Source organism: Hyperoodon ampullatus, assembly GCF_949752795.1.
Source record: "Hyperoodon ampullatus genome assembly, chromosome: 4".
In the NCBI taxonomy this organism is placed as follows: Eukaryota; Metazoa; Chordata; class Mammalia; order Artiodactyla; family Ziphiidae; genus Hyperoodon; species Hyperoodon ampullatus.
Window position 1 is genome coordinate 110,894,908 of NC_136917.1, and position 22,906 is coordinate 110,917,813.

General features: G+C 38.4%; 1 protein-coding gene across 23 annotated transcripts in view; it reads left to right on the plus strand.

The window, feature by feature from the left end:
- Positions 1-1,328: 1,328 nt before the first annotated feature.
- Positions 1,329-22,906, plus strand: part of SSBP2 (single stranded DNA binding protein 2) — a gene marked incomplete at both ends in the record, with an annotated part of 301,811 nt that continues 280,233 nt past the window's right edge. For all 23 annotated transcript variants that reach the window (XM_079702653.1, XM_079702669.1, XM_079702654.1 and 20 more), the window contains one exon: positions 1,329-1,390. In XM_079702653.1, coding sequence (XP_079558779.1) covers positions 1,329-1,390 — 62 coding nt within the window. The remainder of the gene's footprint in view (positions 1,391-22,906) is intronic.

Genomic DNA, 22,906 nt, shown 5'->3' on the forward strand with positions numbered 1-22,906 from the left:
TTTAACCCTATTTGCACTTTGTCTGATTTTACATCCAAGGATCTCCACGAGGTAAAGGATGGAGTTCAACTGGGAACCAGGTTGTGTGTGTTTTAGAAACTTTTGCGCATTTACTGAAATGGGATTAGGGGCTTGGATCCAGAAATACTCTGGGGCAGCCTTTCAGCTCTGGCACATCTTTGCACACCTTGGAGCGCAGCTGGGGCCTATGCTGCTGGACAAGGACAGGGATGTCTTTAAAGGCCTTCTATGGCCCTTTCCACTCCAAAGGTCAGGATGAGTTGGCATTAACGACAAAGGCTGGAAAAGCAGGCCAGGTGGGGATACCTGGAGTTCTTTTCTGCAGCAGATCTGGCAGGGAAGCTGGTGCGTGGTGCGCCGCGGGCCTCCGGTCTTAGGGGGACAGGATGGAGGCCACTGAGTCCCCAGGAGTCACCGGGCCATCTTTGGGAGGCAGGCCCTAGCAGAGTGCTCCCCCAGATTGCAGGGCGCGGCCCCAGGGGCCAGGCGACGCCATCCCAGCGGCGCCAAGTGCCGGAGGCTCAGTCCCTCCCCGGGAGGGAAGGCGAGTCCCTCCCGGTTGCTTAGCCAGCAGGTCGAGGGAACGGCGCGCGTGTCCCTCGCCAGCCGGCCCTCTGGGAGCAGGGCGGAGGGTGACACCACAGGGAGTAGGGCCGAGGGCGGCAGAGATCAATCCTGGGTACCGGCGCGGGGTCACAGACAGGAGAGGAGCGGGAGAAAGGGGCTGGTGGAGGGGGGGGCCCACGGTGGCTGGGGCCGTAAGTCTGCCTGTGTACTCGGCGGGCGCCCAGAAGTCTGGGGCCGCCACGGCTCCAGCTCCGCCGGCTCCTGCCAGAGACTCCAGGCCGCACTTTCCCCTCCTCCCAGCGCCTTGTCTCCAGTGAGGAGCCGAGCGCGGGCGGCGCGGGGGGAGGGGCGGCGACGGAGAGAACAGCCAGTTGTTTAAAATCCTTCTAGAGCAGTTTCTAATTCCCCCCTTGCGCCGGGGTTCGGAGGGGGGAGGGGGGTAGAAGAGCGGGTGGAGGGAGGAGATCGGAGAGGGAAGGAGGGAGGGAACCCGGGAGGGAGGGAAGGAGGGAGGAGACTGACGCTTAGGCTGTAGCCGCCGCCGCGCGCTTCGGCAGGCCGGAGGGAGGGGGGAGGTCTGTCAGTCTCCTGCGTTGCCTGGGCGAAAGGGGCGGAGCTTTGGCGTTGGGCGGCCAATAGTGGGGGTAGCTGCGTGGGTCGCCATGGGGACGGGGCTGTTCCCGGGGAGGCTGTGATGGGTTGACAGGTGCGTGACAGTGGGAGCTGCTCTCGGCACAAGCATGTACGGCAAAGGCAAGAGTAACAGCAGCGCCGTCCCGTCCGACAGCCAGGCCCGGGAGAAGTAAGTGTCTCCGCTTCTCACCCACCTCCGCCTTCACACGCGCGCACACACACACACGCACGCACTCGCACACTCTCTCGGAGACATACAGACACTCTCCGCCCGGGGAGAGCCTGGGGTGGGCTGGCAGGGGGAGGGGTACGCGAGGTGGGGCATGCGGTGCGGGGAGCGGCCGTTTCCCAGGAGGGGCTCGCGCGGGGCGAGCGGCCCTGGGGTCTGGCGGCGGGAGGGAGCGAGTGTATCGGGGGGCGGCGGCGGTGCTGGTGGCGGGGATTGGAAACTTGTTTGGGTGATTGAGGGAAATAACCCGCGGGTTCACCTTCTCACAAAGTAACTTTAGAGCTGGGGTCCGGGGCTGCGGGGAGCGGAGAGACTACGTGGGTCGCGGGTAGGGGGAGAAAGGGCAGCTGCGTGGAGGAGGGCAAGCGGAGGGAATGTGGGTGTTTGGCGGGGAGGGCAGCGCGAGTGGCCGGCAGTGCGAGGGGCGCCGCGGCGGGGGCTCGGGCGCCGGGACTCGGGGCCGGGTGCGCCGAGCAAGGCGAGGGCGGCGGTGCCGGGCGCGCGGCGGGCGGAAGCCGGGCGCGGAGCGGCCGAGCGGGGCCCCGCCGGGCGCGGAGACGCGCGCGGGGCGCGGAGGGCGTGTGCGGCCGTGGGTCGGGTGGGCGTCGGGGCTTTTTCCGGCGGGCGGAGAGACGCGGCATTCTCATCCCCGCGCGCCTCGCGGAGCCCGGGCAGGGGGCGCCAGGGGCGCCGCTGAAGTTTGGGAGTCTAAGACCGAGTTCCCTGTGAGGAAAAGTGTGCTGGCGAGAAGCGGGATCTGCTGGGGTAGGCTGGCGTTTCTGCCGCTCTCAGGCGACCCAACTCCGCGGCGTCGGCGGCTGGAGAACTTTTTTTGGAGACTTGCAACCTCCCAAACGTCTGGGGGCCTCGGCGGCCCGGGCGGCGGGCCGGGCGGGGGTCGCGGGGCGCGGAGGGGTAGCCGTGGGAGCCGCGGCGGCCGGCGAGAGGAGGGCGGTCTGCGGTGGGGAGGGGGCAGTGGTCCGAACGGGGACTTGCGGGGAGGGTAGAAGCGTGGATGCGGGGAGGAGTTAGTTGTTTGGTCGGGGTGGCGGGGAGATACAGGTGTTAACTTCGGTGAGAGCCCAGAGGAGGCTGGCGAGAAAAGAGCCCCTCCCGGCCTGGGATGTCACGGTCACGGCAAGCTGCGAGGCAGGGTTGTTTGCTGCTATTCTTATGTACTTGTAACTGTGATTTGCTTGTTACTAACAATGAGAGCGAATAGTGACTGTGACCACTGAGGAAGAACCCCTCTTTTCTGTACAGCAGATCTTACAGTGATTCCCAGTAACCACCTCCACTCTGAGGGTGAAGTGTATCCTTGTCATTGGACGCGCTCTGCCTTTCCTAGGGGTTCAGACTGGGTAAAAGTCTGAGAGCATCTCTCAAAAGCTGCTTTAGTTACCTTGCGCGCGTAAACAGCTGCGTAAATAAAAACCGAATGTGCAAACTACCGAGTTTCCCTCCTAGCTTGAGGCAGTTAGTAGTCGTCTCCTGAAAGTTTCTTGTGCCCTAGGGATGGGAGCATTTCCTAATCTTCGTGTTGGCAGCAACACACATAATTCCTATCGGATTTAGGGGAGGCAGGCCTTGATGTGGCAAAACAAAAAAAATTAACGGAGAGGTGTTCCCCCCCCCAGAGGTATTTTCTGAGTTATATTCAGGATCTTGTTGCTGTGACAAGGAGTATGTAAAAGGCTTAGCATTATAGCTTGGTTAAGAAACAGCAAGTTACTGGAATTGAAGTTTTGAAATAGCCTAATCTGTGTGCATTTATTATTTGGTTGCAATATATCTGAGAAAATAGAGACATTTAGGGAAGATGTTTTAATGATTACAGAGTATTTGGATTTCACATTTTTGGAAGTGAAGGAATTGAAATGTGTATTGAGGTATAATCTTATTTATTTGGGGAGCGGTTGAATTTGAGAATTAAAGTAATTTTTTATTTTGCTTGAACTTCCAGGAATGGCTGAATTTAATCTATATTCTGATAACTTTGTAAAAAAAATTTTTAAGTATCTAATACACTAATGAGGAAGTTGAACCTGGTGTGTCTGTAGTCCTTTCTAGCTCTAATTCTGTGATATTGCCATTTTGCTGTCAAATCTACCAAACTGAACACCAAGTAACATCTACTCTTGTGAGCAAAGTGGTGACGGTTCTGCTAGATGGTGCTGTTTGATTTAAATATATTTCTTCCATTCATTATAATTGGCAGCAGGAATCTTGGACTGGTTTGCCTTATGAACTAAATACAGGTGAAGAGGCCACTTTTGGAGAATTGACAATGACTGTTCTGGGTTAATTGTCGTTGCATTAATTTCTAGGTGAATGTAGCTTGAATCTAAGACAAACATTGAGATAGATTCTGTTTTATGGAATAGACTTAGTTTCATTTTGCTGGGAGAGTTGATCTGATCACTCATTTTTTTCCCTTTATGTGTACTTGGGACTTTAACGGCACTATTCTACAACAAACAACCTACTAAGTTCTGAAGATAGGAATCTTGAAGTTGTCTTTAAAATGGATGCCCCCAGATTTAAAAAAAAAAAATTTTTTTTAAGGTGGCAGATTTTAAAAGGTACCTGAGTGAAGACAAATGCTCTGTTAGTAAGCAGATCAGAATTGTACTGGCCTTAAAAGTCACAGAAATGTTTTTCAGTAATGAATATGTAAATATTTATTTTACTCTAATAAAAACATTCTGAAAACTGAGTCATTATTAAAAATAATGGCATGCACATAAAATAAAAATATTGGTTTTATAATCTATCAAGAAATGTATTTTCCAGTGAGTTCATAGTAAATATCAGACAGACCCTTACCTATATTATATCTTTGCTTTCTCTTTTGTTAAGAAGTCATTATATGGAATACTTGAAATTAATTTGTAGGTTTTACACAGGTTCTATATTTTCACTATACAGTTCTGAACATAAAAATGGCTGAAGTCAGGTTAATTACTGATTTTATTGTTTTAAAAGCCAGACAGATCAAGTCTATACAAAAGTTTGGATTAGGTTTAATTATAGAGAGAGTGATTGAAAACCCTTGGAGGGAGGAGGGATGTTTGTGTAGAAATTTAAATTCTGATCCTGTTAGGTCATTTACCCCTTTAGCAGGTCTTCTTTGTAACACTGCACTGCAATCCCAATTGCAATTAAGTAACTGTGGAATTGGTTAATGTCTGTCTTCCTCTAAAATGTAAGTTTCTTGAGGGCAAGGGATAATACTTCCAATTTCTTCTCTGAGGTATCCTTGACATTAAAAATAGTGTCTTCAAATGTCAAAAGCACCAAATAGTGTTGAATAAATGAAGATGTTAGACTCAAGGGCATTTTTTCAATGTGAAATTTTTTTTCCAATGACCTCCAAAATAAGAACTTTGGAAGTTTGAATTCCATATTCTCTAGCCTAGGTGTATTTCAAAAATAACCGATAACAACAAAACAGTAATCATTATTTATTTGTCGTTCTATGTGTCAGTCACTGTGTTCAGCACTTTATATATATTTTCTCTAGTTCTCCCAACAATTCTGCAAGGTAGTGATTTTTTTTTTTTCTCCATTAAAGAAATAAGAAGACTCTGACTAGTTAAGTAACTTTGCCCAGGGGTACACTACTAGCTGGATTTCTAACAAAGATATCTCTGCTTAAAACCTGTAGTAGAAGATGAAAGATACATCTTTTTTCACTATCACAGATTACTTTCTTGATTTAGGGTAGAATGCTACAGATTTAGGGAACAGCATTACATAATCAGGTATAACAGACTGTAAAGATTGATCAGATATGCAGTTTTAACCATTGGTGCACCCTATGCTTATACACTCCATTTTAACAGATTATAGATATGTGAATGGTGTGGGGAAGACAAACTTTAGGAGGGAAAGTTAGAAGCCTAAAATAATGGAGAAGCCTTGTTTCTTGAGATTTTTCCTTCCGGAAATTTGTTTTATCACTTAAGTTTTGAAATTAGACATTGTAGTTGTGAACAATTTCTGTATGAAATGTTGCTGAACTTTAAGCTACTCTGTATACCACACTGCCACAGAAAGATTAACTGGCACCTGCAAATAGATGAGTTGTGATACTGCTTTTTCTTAAACTAATTTCATCTTTAAAATTGTGTAATAGCACAGAAAGATGAATCTGCTGTAAAGTAACATTGAACATAAGGTACATATACTAAACAGTGATATTAAGTAAACTTGTCAGAAACTGCAGAAATCTAACTGTGCATCTAACCTGGGGCTCTGAAAAGTAACTTTGGTTTTTAAACTATGAAAACAACATATACTCATTTTTCAGTGGCTAAAGTCTAAAGATCATTTAAATGCTACTCCATAGAGATTATCATGCTTATACATGACATAGAATTTAGTCAAATAAATTCTGGTAATTTAGGAAAAACAGTAAGTAAATACTATTCCATATAAAAGAGAGTTTGCAGGGATTAGTATTTACCAGCATTTTTATTATTTTATTATTAAGTTGCCCCCCTAAAAATGATAAACTTTTCTTCTTCCTTCCTTCCTTTCCGAAGGAAATAAAAGTTAAGACAAGTGAAGTAATACAAATCTCTTCAGAAACTTGATTGCATTAATGCAGTTAATGCAATTCAAGATTTCTAAAACTAATGAAGGAATATCTTTATGGGGATGAAATTTTCTATAAGATATTAAATTGACTCTTCCCTTCCCAATCCCCAGGATATTTCCTCCAAAATACTTGTATCTAATATGTCATCTTAGCTATGGGAGCTTTTCTTTTGATTGATCTCTTTTCCATTATTTTAGGAGTATCCAAAAAATGATTTTTTGAAGGAACAAACCTGAAGAAAAAAAGCGTAAGATGTTGAGAGTTAAATTTTAGTATTGTTTATCTACAGGTTTATTACTCTTAGAAATAGTATTAGTGTATTTTGAAATGTATTTTTGAAATGTATTTTTTCAGAGCTATGAAAGAAAAAAAAATGGAAAGGTTTATTCCCATACTTTAGAGCCAGTTTGCCATATAAAACCAATTCAGGATGAAAAAAAAAGCATCAAGTTTTAGTTGCTTTGCAGTAGTGAAGTAAATGTGTCTTACATCTTCAATTACTACTAGAAAATAGAATTATCTTGTTTTAAAATTGAAACATATTCTGTGGGTGGGGGTTGGAATACCTAGGATGCCATTTATTAACACTTCACCCCAATAGTTTATAGAGTTAGAAGTAAAATTTGGGAAAAAATTTTGAATTTAGAATGTTCTGTCTTCCATAGAGATCACAACTGTTATATTAATGTTAGGACATAGGATTGAGGATTAATATACTGGATTTAAAAGAGATGAAACTACTTCTTGGAATGTATAATTTAAAATATGTATTGAAAATAATTATAATTTTATTTTGGAATATGTGGGGATATTCTCTACTATTGTGTGTACATTATTGCTTTGACATTGGTATGGGAATGATATAAAATATTTTACTAGTGACATATTGTTGCTTAGTAGTATGTGAGCCTCTGTAAACATGCTAAAATATTAATTTTATTAATAACTTACTGTTTCTCAAAGGAGGGCCTTAAAATAGCATTAGAACAATAGAATAGGATATATTTGTTAAAATCTGAAAAGAGTTTGGGATAAAAAATAAGTGGTTATATTTAGATTTTAAACTTTGCTTATCAGATTTAGTATGTATTTTACATATGTAATATCTATTAATGTAAGGTTTTGTTAACCTATGTATACGACTAGACTTCACATGACTTATGGCTTGCACTCTGAGAGTTATTTGATTACTGTACCAAAACCCCATGTATACTATAAAGAGTGATCTGAAGGATGGTCTACCAAGATTTATATCCTACTTGTTTTCAGTAGTGTTAGAGAAATTGTAGAGGCTATTCTTCCCCAAACTGTGTATCTTAGTCACTGTGTGAGATGTTGAAAAATAGGCAGAAAAATGTTCCATCCAGGGAAGAATAGAGTTTTTCCAGATAACTTTTAATAGCCCTACAAATTGCTCAAATTTATGGTTGGTCATAATGAGTAACTGGTAATTTTTGTCACAGAAGGTTGATAGTTAAAGATTTTTGAAAAGTGGAACTAATAATGTTTTTGTAATATTAACAGAACCAGAAATTTATCTGGGCTCATAAGGGCCTGGGCATTTCCAATACAGTGAAGGATTTAATATTTGTTCTTTGTTCCTCTTTAAAAGAGACAATTTAGTTGGTGTCACTTCTTTAGTAATGACAAAACTACCCTCATATTTCACTTTAAGAATTTTGATTATTCTATTTCATGTAGGACCCATACAGTTTTCCGACAGTAATGAGCCATCATAACATTTTAAATCGCAATTCAGCTGGAGTGAGCTTGAACCAATGACCTAGCAATTTCTTATTTTTGATCTTCTGTATTAATTTTGCTTCATGGCATATCAAACAAGTAGTTGAGCACAGAAAAAATTGTAGCAACTGAAGTATAACACTTCATTTTTTCTTCTTTTTTAAAGAATTTTTAAATAACTATAATATAGTTTTAGTTACTAAAATTTTTAATTAGTATAATCTAAGCTATATTAAAATACTGATGAAATATTTGTGAAGGTAAGTAGATGAAAATTTTTATGAGACTCTGTCTGTGTCTAAGTTAAGGGAGGAGTTGATGCTAAAAACAGGGTCTCACCTGAAATTAATGATTATTTTTCTTCAGTGATCTGATATTTGCCTTGATTCTTCTTTTTACCTACTTCAAACTTGAGGAAAAAAACCAAAAGCTTCTTTACTGATGGAAGAAAGCGAGGTAAATGAATTATTTTATTAAAAATGATTTTATTTAAACAGGAATGTTTTCTGTAAAATAACAAAATCCTAAATACTACATAAAGAGCTTGTGGAGTTTTGTCATAGTAAGTTTAATGTTTAATAGTAACAATAACAGCAAATACTGTCGTTTGACAGTATTTTGTTTCTGTTTGGCACTTTACTTGCATTGTCTCATCTAATCCCCTCAAGAATCCACTAGACTGTAGGTACTATTTTCTGTTAATGTTACAGGAGAAACAGAGGCTTAAGAGTTTATTGTGCTTTTGGGGGCAGGTATCAAAACAGGAGATAGAAAATGGCTTAATTGATCAGGGCTTTAAAATCTCACGTAACAGGATGTCTGGAAGGAGGTAGTTTCAGAGTTGATTCAGGGAATCAAGAACACCAAGAGATCAGCTTCTCTGCCATCGTCATGGTTTCCCTCTCATGAATGCAGCATCCCTGCATCAGGTTCCCAGTATCACTTTGTCACACAACCAGGTATGAAGGTAGGAAAAAGGGCAAGGTTTTTCCTTTATGTCTCATTAATCAGAGAGAAAACCTTTTCTGGAGGTGCTTAGCAGATATCTTCTTATGCCTTATTGAAGAAAACTGTAAAATTCCCTCTCCTAAACCAGTTACTGGCAAAGGTAATGGGATTACAATAATTGGCTTAAATCAGTCATCCTGTGGGCTGGAAACATTTCTCCTTTGTACCTGACTACCTAAACAGAACTGGAGGTCTTTGGCAAGGAAGATGTATCTTGAGGATATGGAGAGAATAAAGTGGGTCCCTGCCTTATGGAACTTACTTTCAAGTTTGAAGGGGAAACATATAATAATAAATGAGTAAATAAATATAGTAGGCAATTTCAGGTAGTCATAAGTGCTAAAAAATAATAAAGTAGTGTGGTGTAATAATAGAGAGTGACTGGGAGGCTACATTAGATTGGGTGGTCAGGGAAAGGTTCCTGGAGGATACGTTTAAGCAGAAACCTGAGTAATATTGAAAGAATCAGTCATGAGAAGATTTGGGGTTAAGAGCATTTTAGACAGGTCTAAACTGCCATTGAGGTAACCTCTCAGCATTGGCATAATTGCTCAAGGATATGTAAAATATGAGTCAGAATTGGGATGAAGCTGTACCTTCTAGAGCCTGGTTTTGGTTTTTATTGAGGAATTGGGTGGTGGGTTTAGTTTATCTGGGTTTTCCTAAATAATAAGGTTGCATATCTCTTATCTTCTAAACCCTAGGGATATAGTTGTTCCTAATGAGAGTGGAACAAATGGCCTTTATAAAAATGTTGATGGTAGAAATAGCTAAGATTTATTAAACACTTAAAGCCTGTTGGGTTGACAAAGGATGGTACAACTGGCTAATTATTTCTCATAAATTTCCCAGATTGGATTAGACCCCCTTACTCTGTGCTTCATAGCAACCTCTACTTTTCCTTTTTCACATCTGCGACAAATTTATGGATTATTTGTGTGATGTTTAATGTCTCATCTTCTGGTTAGATTGGAAGTTCCCTGACGAGAAGAACCATGGTTGTCTTCACCAGTGTAGTCTCACTGCTTAGCACAGTGCTTGGAGTTCTGATTAGATATTTGTGGAATAAATGGATCAAGGATGTAACCTGTTATAAATATATCACAACAGGATATCACTGTATCTAGCTCATTTTCTCCCCAAATATTTCTAATATTTAGTATCAGGATTAATATGTAATTCCTAAAGAAGAGTTTTCTATAATATAGGCATTTAGTAGTATTGTCTGTGGCTTTCAGGACTACAGGAGATTACCTAGTTGTATTAGTATGAAATATGTGTATATTTTTAATATGAATTTTTGATAGAATAATCTTTTTTGTGTTTCAGCAAATTTAATAATATAAATGGAATCATACTTTAGAGTTTCAAGGTATTTTAATATGCTTTATTTAAATCTCTCAATAATTCTGTGAGGTAGGTGATAATTCCCATTGACTGTAGAGATTTGTACATGGAGATTGACTTACCCAACTAAGGTAATACAGATAATATGTGGCAGAGCTTAGTCATATTTAGATTTTTTTGGTTCCAAGGTTAGTGTTTCTTTCATTATACTACAGCTGCCTCTTTTACAATAAGAGATTCATACATATTTTAAGAAGGCTTAGGTATGGATTTGATGCAACAGAGAATCATGGACTAGAAGACAGTTAAAAGTTTATGTCAATACTCGAATGAAGACTTAGGCTAATTTTGGTTGATGAACTCTATTCTTTTGCCAATTAGCTTCAATTTGGAGAGTTGAGGTAGTGGTTTTTTCCTTTTGTGCCTCTCTCCAATAAGGAAGAGAAAGTTTCTTGATATGGATTATTGATAGAACATTGGTTTTTTTGTTTTTGTTTTTATGGTGTTAACTCCCCATTTCCCCTTTCCCCCAGCCCCTCCACCATTCTGTTTTCTGTAACAATGAATTTGACTGTTCTAGATTCTTTGTATAAGTGTAGTTATGCAATATTTGTCTTTTTGTGTCTGGCTTTTTTCCTGCTTAATCACTTCAACAACTTCATAAAGTTGATATAAGCCCCATTTTACATAGGGGGAAACTGAGTCTCAGTGAGGTTATATACCTTGTCCAAGGCCGTGTAGTAAATTGCATAGTAGGGATTAAAACCCAGGTTTCTGACTCCACTACCCATTTTAAACATCTTGCCTCACTGTGTTTCATTGCTTCATACGGGAAAAAAATAATGGGAGTTGTGAGGGTGGTGAGTGGGAGGGGACTGCGTGGATAGTTCTCTTTACACATATCCACCATTTTTACTTGGGGTTGGATGCACTCAAGAAGAGAGAGGTTAAGGAAAAAGGTTAAAGAAAACATTTTACAGTTGCTAAGAAGGTGGGCAGAATTACAGCTACCCAGAGTGTTCCACAAATAGCTCCAAATTCTTTAGCTGGTATCTGAGATTTAGCAACTTGGATGTAATGCTTGTCAGAGAGGAAGATGCCAGTTAAGAGCTCAGGTTATAATTTCAGGTGGAGCTGTTTCTCCATTCTTCTTTCTGTATCTAGAGGCAAAGTAATCTGGCATAAATTACTTTACTTGGTAAATTTTAGAGGCAGAAATAAATAGAAGAATACATAATGTGTAGAAAAAATACTCTCTCCTCTAATTATGAGTTTATTCTACTTCTCTCTTCCAACCAGCATATGGCCTATTGGTTTTTTTGTTTGTTTTTGGACTAGGGCATCTGGAAAGTTCCATGTGGTCCAGGAGCAATAGTACAACCATATTGAATCTATTACATAGTCATTTCTGTAGTACTGACTATTAGAAAAAATAGAAACAATTCCTTTGTTTCATTTTTTTTTACAGTGTGATGCGCTGTCATTTATAATTGGATTAAAATTATTATACTTTATCAGTGCATTTAAGCAATAGCTATTACTAGGAAGCTATTAAAGGTGTTTCAATAAGCATTTTTTCCCCTGAATTAACCTGAGAGACTGATATTATTATTCTTTCATTTAGAAATATTATAATGAAAAAAACTTCAGTGAGTTTTTTTTTCTTTTTTTAACCATAAAATGCATTACATTTACATAAAATACATACATTTACACAATATACATATGTGTATGTATATACTAGGAATAGTTTTCAGGTAGAAGTTTATTTTGGGAAATGACTTACTAATTCATTTTTAATTCAGATTGGTACTGGTCAGTTTTGTAAGTGAGTTGGACTTACAGATTCAGGGCCAAAAGGATTAGAGTATAGGCAAGTTTTTACTAAAACATTAAATGATGTTTCCATTTCCAATCTTTGTGATTTTTTTTCCAGCCAGCACCTTGGATTTTTACTGACTATGGTAGGCTAAATAATGGTGACTCAGAGATGTCCACATCCTAACCCTTAGAACCTGTGAATATGTTACCTAGTACAATGAACTTTGCAGACATGACTAAGTTCAGGATCTTGGATGAAGGATCTTGATATGGGTTACTTCCTACCTAGCTTATCTGCATGAGCTCAGTGTAATCACAATTATAAGAGAGAGACAAGAGTTTCAGAGTCAGGCAAAGGCCATGTGGTGACAGAAGCAGAGAAAGAGATGAGAAGATCTGGTTTTGGAAGATGCAGCTGGTCTTGAAGATGAAGGATGGGACCATGAGCCAGGGAATGCTGGCATCCTTACCAAGCTAGAAAAGGCAAACAAATGGGTTCTAGAGCCTCCAGAAGAAACAGAGCCCTCCCAACACCTTGATTTTAGTACTTCTGACCTCCAGTACTATAAGATGATAAATTTATGTTGTTTCAAGCCATTAAATTTGTAGGAATTTGTTACAGTAGCAGTAGGAAACTAATACACAGAATTTTTGCACCTCAGAAGAGTCTACCTTGACCATACCAAGCTGGCAATACCAAGCTATGTCCAGGGTGAAGCTCAGACAGTTTTTCTGGTTTTGGATTGAGAAATACTTAATATAAAACTTGGGTTTTTTGTTTTGTTTTCCAGCTTTTGAGATATTATTGACATACAACATGTATAAGTTTAAGGTTTATATTGTGATTATTGGATATGTGTATATATTACAAAATGATTATAACAATAAAGTTAGTTAACACCAAAAAAATGATGCTTTTCTGTAAGATGGGGATATCATTAGCAATAGCCCATGATATAGCAATCACTGACAAAGATGCTGCTAGTTAGTAAAATGTTTCTGTGTTTGTATTCGTCAGATCCCCAGTAGGATAGCTACCTTAAAAGAATAATTAAAGAGAGTTTAATTAGGTATGTGCATGATTAAAACCCACTGGGGGTGGGCTTCCCTGGTGGTGCAGTGGTTGAGAGTCCGCCTGCCGATGCAGGGGACGCGGGTTCGTGCCCCGGTCCAGGAAGATCCCACATGCCGCGGAGCGGCTGGGCCCGTGAGCCATGGCTGCTGAGCCTGCGTGTCCGGAGCCTGTGCTCTGCAACGGGAGAGGCCACAACAGTGAGAGGCCCGCGTACCGCAAACAACAACAACAACAACAAAAAACCCACTGGGGATAGAGGAACACCCAGGATTTAGCAACAAGAGAAGCTTTTTACCCCTCTTAGGTCTGAGGGGAAAAGAGAGAGAGCAGTTACCAGAATCTGATGAACACTATGGTCATTGTAGAAAAGCTACTCTCCTGGAGCTGTGGTTTTATGATGGGGACCACAGCCATGGTCAGACCCACTGCAAACAGAGGCTGGAGGCCTGGCAGGGAGGGGATCTTCTTTCTTCTCCTGCCCTCTGATCAGCTGATGCCTCCTTTCTGTAGAGCCCAACTGGGAGGCATAGTGTAAGGGACCTGAGGTGATATACTCTGTAGAGCTCAGCCTTCCTGGTCACAGCAGGGCAGAAAGGCAGGGCCAATGGAGAATACCCAGGACAGTGTTCAAGTTTTTATGCATTTGAAATAACTCTTCCAGTTCTTTGTATAGAATGGCCTGAGAAAATAGAGCTTTTTGAATAGTTGGGTTTGGTCAAAATAGCTCTTAAAATTAGTGTTTTTTAAAAAAAATACATCTTTATTGGAGTATAATGGCTTTACAATGTCTCATTAGTTTCTGCTGTACAACAAAGTGAATCATCTATATGCATACATATATCCCCATATCCCTTCCTTCTTGAGTCTCCCTCCCACCCTCCCTATCCCACCCCTCTAGTTGGTCACAAAGCACTGAGCTGATCTCCCTGTGCTATGCAGCAGCTTCCCACTAGCTATCTGTTTTACATTTGGTAGTGTATATATGTCAGTGCTACTCTCTCACTTCGTCCCAGCCTACCCCCTCCACCGTCCCTGTCCTCAAGTCTGTTCTCAACATCTGCATCTTTATTCCTGCCCTACCACTAGGTTCATCAGTACCATTTTTTCCATATATATGCGTTAACATATGGTATTTGTTTTTCTCTTTCTGACTTACTTTACTCTGTATGACAGACTCTAGGTCCATCCACCTCACTACAAATAACTCAATTTCATTCCTTTTTATGGCTGAGTAATATTCCATTGTATACATGTGCCACATCTTCTTTATCCATTCATCTGTCGATGGACATTTAGGTTGTTTCCATGTCTTAGCACTTAAAATTAGTTTTTAAAACCTGTTTAACTACTTTATGGTACTATAAATTTGTATACATTTTATGAGGTGGGGATAATATTCCTTCTGGTTTCTGCTCTCATTTCTTACTCATTTAAGAAATGCTAACTGTCTCTGATATGTCAGCCTCTGTTGAGCCTTCTTCAGTCAGATCTGAATAACACAGTAGTCTCTGCCCACTAGGACTCACTGCCCAGAGGAGGGTCACTACCAGTGATCACCACTCTGGGTAACACACCGTATAATGGGTATGCAGAGGGTGCTGTGGGAATTCTGAAAAAGGGCATTGAATCCAGCCACTGCCCTGTCAGTAGTTTACAAAATATGTTGTTAATTGTCATTTGTAAAATACTAATTTCTTATCTGTTATTTATTTAAAAGTATATTTGAATTTAAAAAATTTAAAGTATAAGAATTAGTTCTGTATAACATATCATTAATAGCATATTTGCCTTTTACATAAATCTCATGACTGTTTCATTAGAGCTTTGAAATGTAACTGACAGGTTTAAGATTGTTATTTACTTTTTGTTATATAGTTATAAAAGATACAATAAATTAAGGTTTGTCAATATATATTTAATATAGTTGCAACATCCAACATGAAATGAATTAACTAAAGTTTACAACCATTGCTGTTCTAAGCAAAATTCTTAAGTACTTTCATTTGATCATTAGTTTAGCATGCTTATATTCATTTAAAATCAGCAGTGAGGAGCATATGTAGGTCAATTTGATTTTTCTCTTGGGAACTTGAATAAAATGGCATTTATTTGAAAAATCTTCCAGTAAGGGCAGTGGTCTTGATACCAGTTGTAAGATAACCAGTTACTGACTGGAAAGGCAATGATGGTACTGGCTTAAGAGGGTAGCATACCATCTTTAAATGTTTTCCTTATAAATACTTCTTAAATATAGAAAAATCTTTCTGTTTAATAGAGTTATGAGACTTTCTAAGTCCATTTCCGTTGCTGGTTGGTTGTCTACATGGTGTATACTGAGAATTTGTTGATGTTATGGATATACTTCTCATCTACTTTGTTTGTCCCCTTGGCAAGGCTAGGATCTTTGAAATGTAGAAGAATTGTGTACGTGTTATAGTAGCCTGCTGTCATTTAGAGTAAAGTAGAGGGAGGGAGATATTTTTGTCAAACTGTAAATGGAAACCAAGATGAAACATATCTTATTTTAAGTTTACCAGCCCTTTAAAGTATTAAAGATTGCATAGAGATATTTTGCTGTGTTTTCTGTTTTACCACATTTTCTCTTATTGTTAATACATAAGTAATACAACAAATTAAACAATGACCTTTTCATCCATATGGTTAAAATATTGTAAAAGGCAAAGAATCAGATACAGGTTGGTGTTACTTTGCCACACCACCTACCAATTCATTTAAGTAGCTTTAATTAAAATAAAGGGTCTTGGGCTTCCCTGGTGGCGCAGTGGTTGAGAGTCCGCCTACCGATGCAGGGGTCACGGGTTCATGCCCCAGTCCCGGAAGATCCCACATGCCGCGGAGCGGCTGGGCCCGTGAGCCATGGCCGCTGAGCCTGCGCGTCTGGAGCCTGTGCTCCGCAACGGGAGAGGCCACAACAGTGAGAGGCCCGCGTACCGCAAAAAAAAAAAAAAAAAAAAGGGGGGGTCTTGACTCTCTATATTCTAATCAGAAAATATCATCCTTTTGTCCATTTACTTTAAATGAATGGGTATTTATGATATAACATGCACATTTCTGATGGTATCTGTAGTTAAACATTTGCTTTTTTTTTTTTCAGATAATTGCAAGACTGATGATGTTTAAAATTTTTCGCACTTCCTTTGCAGGACTCAGAGAACAAGTTTCACGTCTTTAAATAAATAGAAATTCAACTAGTTGAAATAAGTACTACTTAGTATTCAAGGCCCTATTTAGACAAAAATAGCCACTGTGACAGGCTTATGGGAGATCTTTCAGTTTGCTAAATTATATTGCTACAGGTAAATACTGTCTAATGTATGATGTTTGGTCAGATCAGGGTAAGTTATATAGAAAGAAAAAAGAAATCATTAAAATCTAGGGTTAATAATTTCTTACATTTCCTAATAGATATGATCTATCAGCAGAGTTGGAGGACTATAAAGGACAGTTCTTGAGACTGCTTGATTTTGAGTAATCCAATTTAGGTAGATTATAATAAATTCATATTATGTGAAACATATCACTTAGTGCAAATACTTCAGTTTTAAGTCTAAAGAGCTTCCACCTGTGTGGCTATAATGGGGGTTTCTGATCCTTCTCTTTCAGCTGTTGACGTGTGATGAGAATCCCTACAATTGTAATTACTATAACTCAGGGAGACTCATTTTTGTAATGCTTGAAAAGTCGTGGGAGCCCTCTCTATTTCTTCTGTTTGTTTATTACTGTAAGACTAGTTCTCTTCTCTGGCTGACTTCCAAGTTATATTTTCCATTCAGTGGAATCCTGAGATTATTGGGGCCTTCATATTTTTTTCTGTTGATGACTGATAGTATTTGATCTTGCTGATTGACATTAAAATGAGTGTAATAAGACCTTTATAATTGGGGGATTCTGGGCATATTTATTTTGTCTGACAAAGAAAGCTACAGTTTTAACAATCAATTAAAATATTTCAGAAATTTAAATCTTTTGAAATTATCCAAGTTGGAGGATCTTGAAATTTAGAATTACTTTCTCAGACCTCTTTCTTTCCAATAATGAGAGGAATTATTCATTTACAATTTATGAAGGTAGAAGTTAAATGTTTCTTGAATGTGCTGTTTTTCTAATTGTCTAAAAAGTTAAGATATCACTTAATCAGCAATGGATCAGGCTACTAAAATAGCTAAGGAGTGGTGGGGGTGGGTTGTGGAGTGTCTTTTTTTGTGTGTAATGTTGAATAGAAAGAGCATAAGGTACTCTTTGTACAATAGTGATAGGTGCATCTGTACAAAACTCAATTTCTCCTGTAGTCAATATTTCTTTCTTCTGTGTGAACCACTCAAAGTAACCAAACTGCAAATCTTTATACCACATATAAAAGCAGCATTCAGACTGCTTGTTTTCCTCTTATTTATTTGCATATGTAACTTATTGTATCTGTAAAAAGGGAAGTTCTTATAAAAAGCAACAAAACAGGAAAAACAAGCAAATTGTCATTTCTTCTGGTAGATATGATTCAGAGCTTAGTTTTAAAAATTAAGTTTTAGAGATTCCATTTAATCTTGTTAGAATTTTGATAGGAAGTTGAACGTGTAAAAGCAAAACTATTTTATTTAAAACATTATTTACAAGATGTTAAAAGTAAATTTACAGAGTGCATTGGCGTTACTCTTATTGCATGTCTTGCAGTCTAGGCTGTAAATTATTATTACTTTGTTCCATAAAGACCAGTAATTTTTAATATATGTTTACATTGAAGTATTTATCCATACTATGCATCATGGATTACCACTTTATTTTGAAAAAAGGGAATGATAGTTTCCATATTTAGAAACTGAAAAAAAAGAATTAAGGAAAAAATTGAAGAACCAGATGCTTTAACATCATATGCCATTCATTTTTGCATACTTAATTTCTGAAGTAAATTTATATTATGGTTCTGATTGAGTAGGTTCTTTTACTTTTACTGAATCTTTGGCAATATCCTATGGAAAAATATCTTTACTTATGCCAAGTAAGGGAGAAAGATTTTGATGTAGTATTTTAAGAATTACTATAAAGATTTTCTAATTCATGTAAGTGAACATTATCAGAGATAACCTTGATTTGACATAAGACATCAAATCAACGCCCATCTTTTGAAGCCAATTTTAAGGCCTTGAAATCTAATGCTCCAATGCATTGCAGTGTTAAAAAGCCAAAAGATTTTGTTCTCCTGACATGATAATTGAAATAAAGATAGAACTTTTCATTTCTCCATTTAAGTTAACTTTATAATAACAAGAAAGTTCGGTTTTGGGTTTTATCTTATCACCTTCTCAAGTTATACAGAACCAACAGGGAGAAGAGAAGCAAAGTTTTGGGTGTTATCCCTCCCAAGTAACCTACAAATAAATGGTTCATTGTTCTTATGGAAAAGGAAAAGTATTTCTTTTAACTTGGATGATGATCTCTTCTATAGATGTGTTGAAATCTGGAAATTAAAAAAAAATCGTATTAATTGAACTCTATTTGGATAAAGTAGTTGACTTTCTATTTTTTAGGGTTCTTTACTGGAATGGTTACTGGAACACTTGAAATGGATAAGCATTTTTGCCTGAAGCTTATTTAGGCAGCCAGGAAATCTTTCTCCCTTACTTGGCATAAGTAAAGATATTTTTCCATAGGATATTGCCAAAGATTCATTTGGCTTGGCAGTCACATGGATTTGTGATTACTTCTTGAGGGCAATAATTCTACTCCATGAAAATAGTAGTCAGTATTCTTTAAATCCATGGTCACCTAAAAAAGGTAAAGGGTTAATATATAATTTCTTAATAAACTACTAACATATTTGAATGACCTACAGAACACAGCATATTAAATTAGTGACTTCATTCATTATCTTGCAGTAACAATATGGTGGACATTATACTCTTTTAAAGACAAAGAATCTTGAGACAAAAGTAGTTAGAAACCTAAGGTCATACATTTTAGTGTTTATAGAATCCATATTTGAACTTATTTTTTTCCAGTGAACATTTGTTTTTAAATGAGTATAGAGTTTCAGTTTTGCCAGATGAAAATTTCTGGAGTCTGTTTACAACAATGTGAATATACTTAACACTGTTGACCTGTACAGTTAAAAATGGTTAAGATGGTAAATTTTATGTTATGTGGTTTTTACTACAATAAAAATTCTATGAGAAGTGATTTTTTAGGGGATTTACTTATTAAATAAATTTTTAGTGAAGAATAACCGGAGGTAAGATGTTCATCATTTTGGTTCATTTCTTGTCCAAAATGAATCTGCTGAAATTTTATCACTTAGGAGGAACCTCAGTTTCTACTTATATTTGGTCTGAGATATAAAAAGTGTAGTTTTTTTTTATTAGCAGAAGGTTATATTTCTTTAAAAAATATAGTCAATGATGTAAAGTTAAAAGATAAGATATAAATCAGAGTTATGGTACCAGAGAGTAAGTGTATTTCAGTTTGTCACTCTATATGAGAAGTCTACTTTTCAGACTCAAGTAAGCCTACAGATTTTTAGTTACAGATATGTTTTTTACTATGTAAATTTTCTTTTAAAAATACAATTTCTTTTAAAAATAAAATAATTTCCTTTAAAATTCTTTTAAAAATAAAATTTATTTTTAAAAGTACAACATCTCTGGGAATTCCCTGGCAGTCCAGTGGTGAGGACTTGGCGCTTTTACTGCTGAGGGGCCCGGGTTCAATCTGTGGTTGGGAACTAAGATTCCACAAGCAGTGTGGCGTGGCCAGAAAAAAAAAAAACTCAATTAAAAAACAACCAACCATTGGAAAAAGCCAGCATTTTTCCTGGGTTTCTCTTATGTCTATGAGAAATTTTATTTTATGCACCTATATTTTGTAAAATTGTTACTCTTTATTTTATCTTTTAGATTAAAAAGATTGATAACATGGGCCAATTATTTAGAATTAGGTATTTTAAATTATGAGATTTAGTGTATTTATATATGTAACTATCTATTTGTTTTGACAGTAAGTGTAGAGGGTTGAGTTAATAATACTCCCCAGTTCATGGCACAGTATCATCTTTGGTCCATGTCAGGCGCCTCTACCGTTTAATTCACATTCATTATTCCTTCACTCATTCATTTATTCCTATCTGCTTCCATTCCCCATTTGTACAACCTCCAGCCATATAGGAAACAATTTAGGTCTATCTATCTTACTCTGTGTGTGTGTGTGTGTGTGTGTATATATATACACACACACACACACGCACACACACACACACACACACAAGGTTAAATATAACCTAATTCAGTGATTTATAAAAAGTAAGTTTAACATGTTGAAAGCATTGAGAAATCTAAGAGAGTATATTATTTACTCTTTTAACTCATTGACTTTTTAAGCTCAAATAATTAAAAGATAAACTTCATTTTCCATTAAGCACCAAATTTAGTTATTCTTTGCAATTGGCTATAGCACTGCATAGGGCCTCAAATGTAGTAGGGATTCAATAAATGTTTTGATTCCATTTGATGCCACACTTACCAGTTTGTAAATTGGCTTGGTCGTTTGCAAAAGTTAATTCATTCTTGGGAGCCTTAATATTTCAACATGACTTGGACATCAGCCAGACAACTAGAATTTATTTATTACAAAAGCAATAAGATGTAGTTTTTTTTTCTTTTTTAAAAAAAATATATATTTTTGACTGTGTTGGGTCTTTGTTGCTGTGCTTGGGCTTTCTCTAGTTGTGGAGAGCAGAAGCTACTCTTCGTTGCTGTGTGTGGGCTTCTCATTGCGGTGGCTTCTCTTGTTGCGGAGCACGGGCTCTAGGTGCCCAGGCTTCAGTAGTTGCAGCACGCGGGCTCAGTAGTTGCAGACCCAGGCTCTAGGGCTCGCGGGCTTCAGTAGTTGTGGCTCGCGGGCTCCAGAGTGCAGGCTCAGTAGTTGTGGCACATGGGCTTCGTTGCTCCACGGCGAGTGGGATCTTCCTGGACCAGGGATCGAACCTGTGTCCCCTGCATTGGCAGGCGGATTCTTAACCACTGCACCACCAGGGAAGTCCAAGATGTAGTTTCTAGTTTACAGTCTAGTTGGTGACAATATTCCCCCCTCAATATTATTGCTTTTGATTCACTATTGTGTGTGGTAAGCATGTCAGGTTTATCTCCGTTTTAATGAGACTGAAGACGTTAAGTGGCTTGTACAAGGTTACTTTGCTATGAAGTCATCCTCAGGACAAGGACTGGAATCTTCTGATTCCTAGGCCAGTGTTCTCATTTGTATATCCATGTTTTCAAACTCTTTTCCAGAAGGGACTGAAGGAGGTGATATGGTATGAAATGAGGACCACAGTATAGTAAGAAATGAGGCCAGCTTAGAGTAGCTCCAATATTAATGTTTTTAGATAGTGGAGTAAAAAGAAATGTTTTATTTTTTAAAAAGTGCCATTCCTTTTAACAAAACTTAGAAAATCATTGCTGTGTATCATTGTTGCTGCTTTTGTTTTGGGATGAAAACTCTAGGTCAAATTCATCAGTGTTAACTCCACAATAGAATGAGAAAAAAAGTGGAGATCAGTTTGGGTAGTATGGACATTTTACCAATATTAATTTATCCAGTCCATGAGCATGGAATATCTTTCCATTTATTTGTGTCTTTAATTTCTTTATCAGTGTCTTTCAGTGTAGAGATCTTTTACCTTCTTTGTTAAATTTATTCCTAAATATTTTATTCTTTTGATGCTATTATAAATGGGATTTAAAATTTTTTCTCTAATAGTTCATTGTTAGTATACAGAAATGATTTTTGTATATTGATTTTATATCCTGTAGCTTTACTGAATTGATAACTATTTATTGAATGAGTGAATGTTGAATAAATAATGAGTTATCAAGAGATGATTAATTTACATTCACTGTTCTCTGAGAAAAATCTCAAAGCATATACATTTGATGAATATTTCGATTAAAATGATTTTCCCTTAGTGCATAATAGTAGTTGGAGTAATGTAGCCATGACTTAATGTTGTACCAGCTTTGGTATGTGATTTCTTTAATACCCACAGCAACTTTGAGAAGTTAGTAGTATATCCCCACTTTATTGATGAGGAAACAGACAGTTGACACTTGCTCAAAGCTAGTTAAGTGGTGAGATTTGAACCTAGGTATTTCTGTGGTTAAAGTCAGCATGACTTTACTTTGCTGCTTCCTAAATTAATGCTTAAGTTGTCTGGAAAATTTACTTCTGATAAACACTTACCCTTCCCAGTGATGCTGGATAAACGAGGTGTTACTATAATAGGTGCTAATTGAGTGGCTCAGAGAGTATGTGCAAAAGAAATTAAAGAAGGAAAAGGTGTGTGCTGAAGTCATGAGGGAAGCTTCTTGGAGTATCTGTGGAACCTCATTCAGTTAGTGCTACGGAAGTGTTCAGAATACTGGACCTTGCAGGATATATGGGATATGAGTAAGTATATATCGAGGAGAGGAGAGGTATTTCAGTTTGGAGAAAGTGCTTGGAGGTGTTGTGGGTATCTTGAAAGAAGTAAGGGCTGGTGTGACTGGAAGAGAGGATTTAGAATGGAAAAAAATAGGATATTTGTTGAAAGAGTGAATGAGGGTGATTGGGGGCAGTATATAGTCTATAAAGAATTTAATTTTTTCTGTGGTTGTCAAGATCAATGGCACTGTGGGATGAAGTAGTATTTTAGGAAGTTGAATTTGGTAGCAGTGTGCAGGTTTTAAGTTAGAATAGTGCAGCATTGGTAGCACAGTGAGTAAGAGTGGCAGTTCTGGCCCTGGGCTTGAATTCCACCTCTTCTGCTTACTGGCTTATGAGCTTGGAATGTTACTTCACTCTGTCCTTCAGTTTCTCC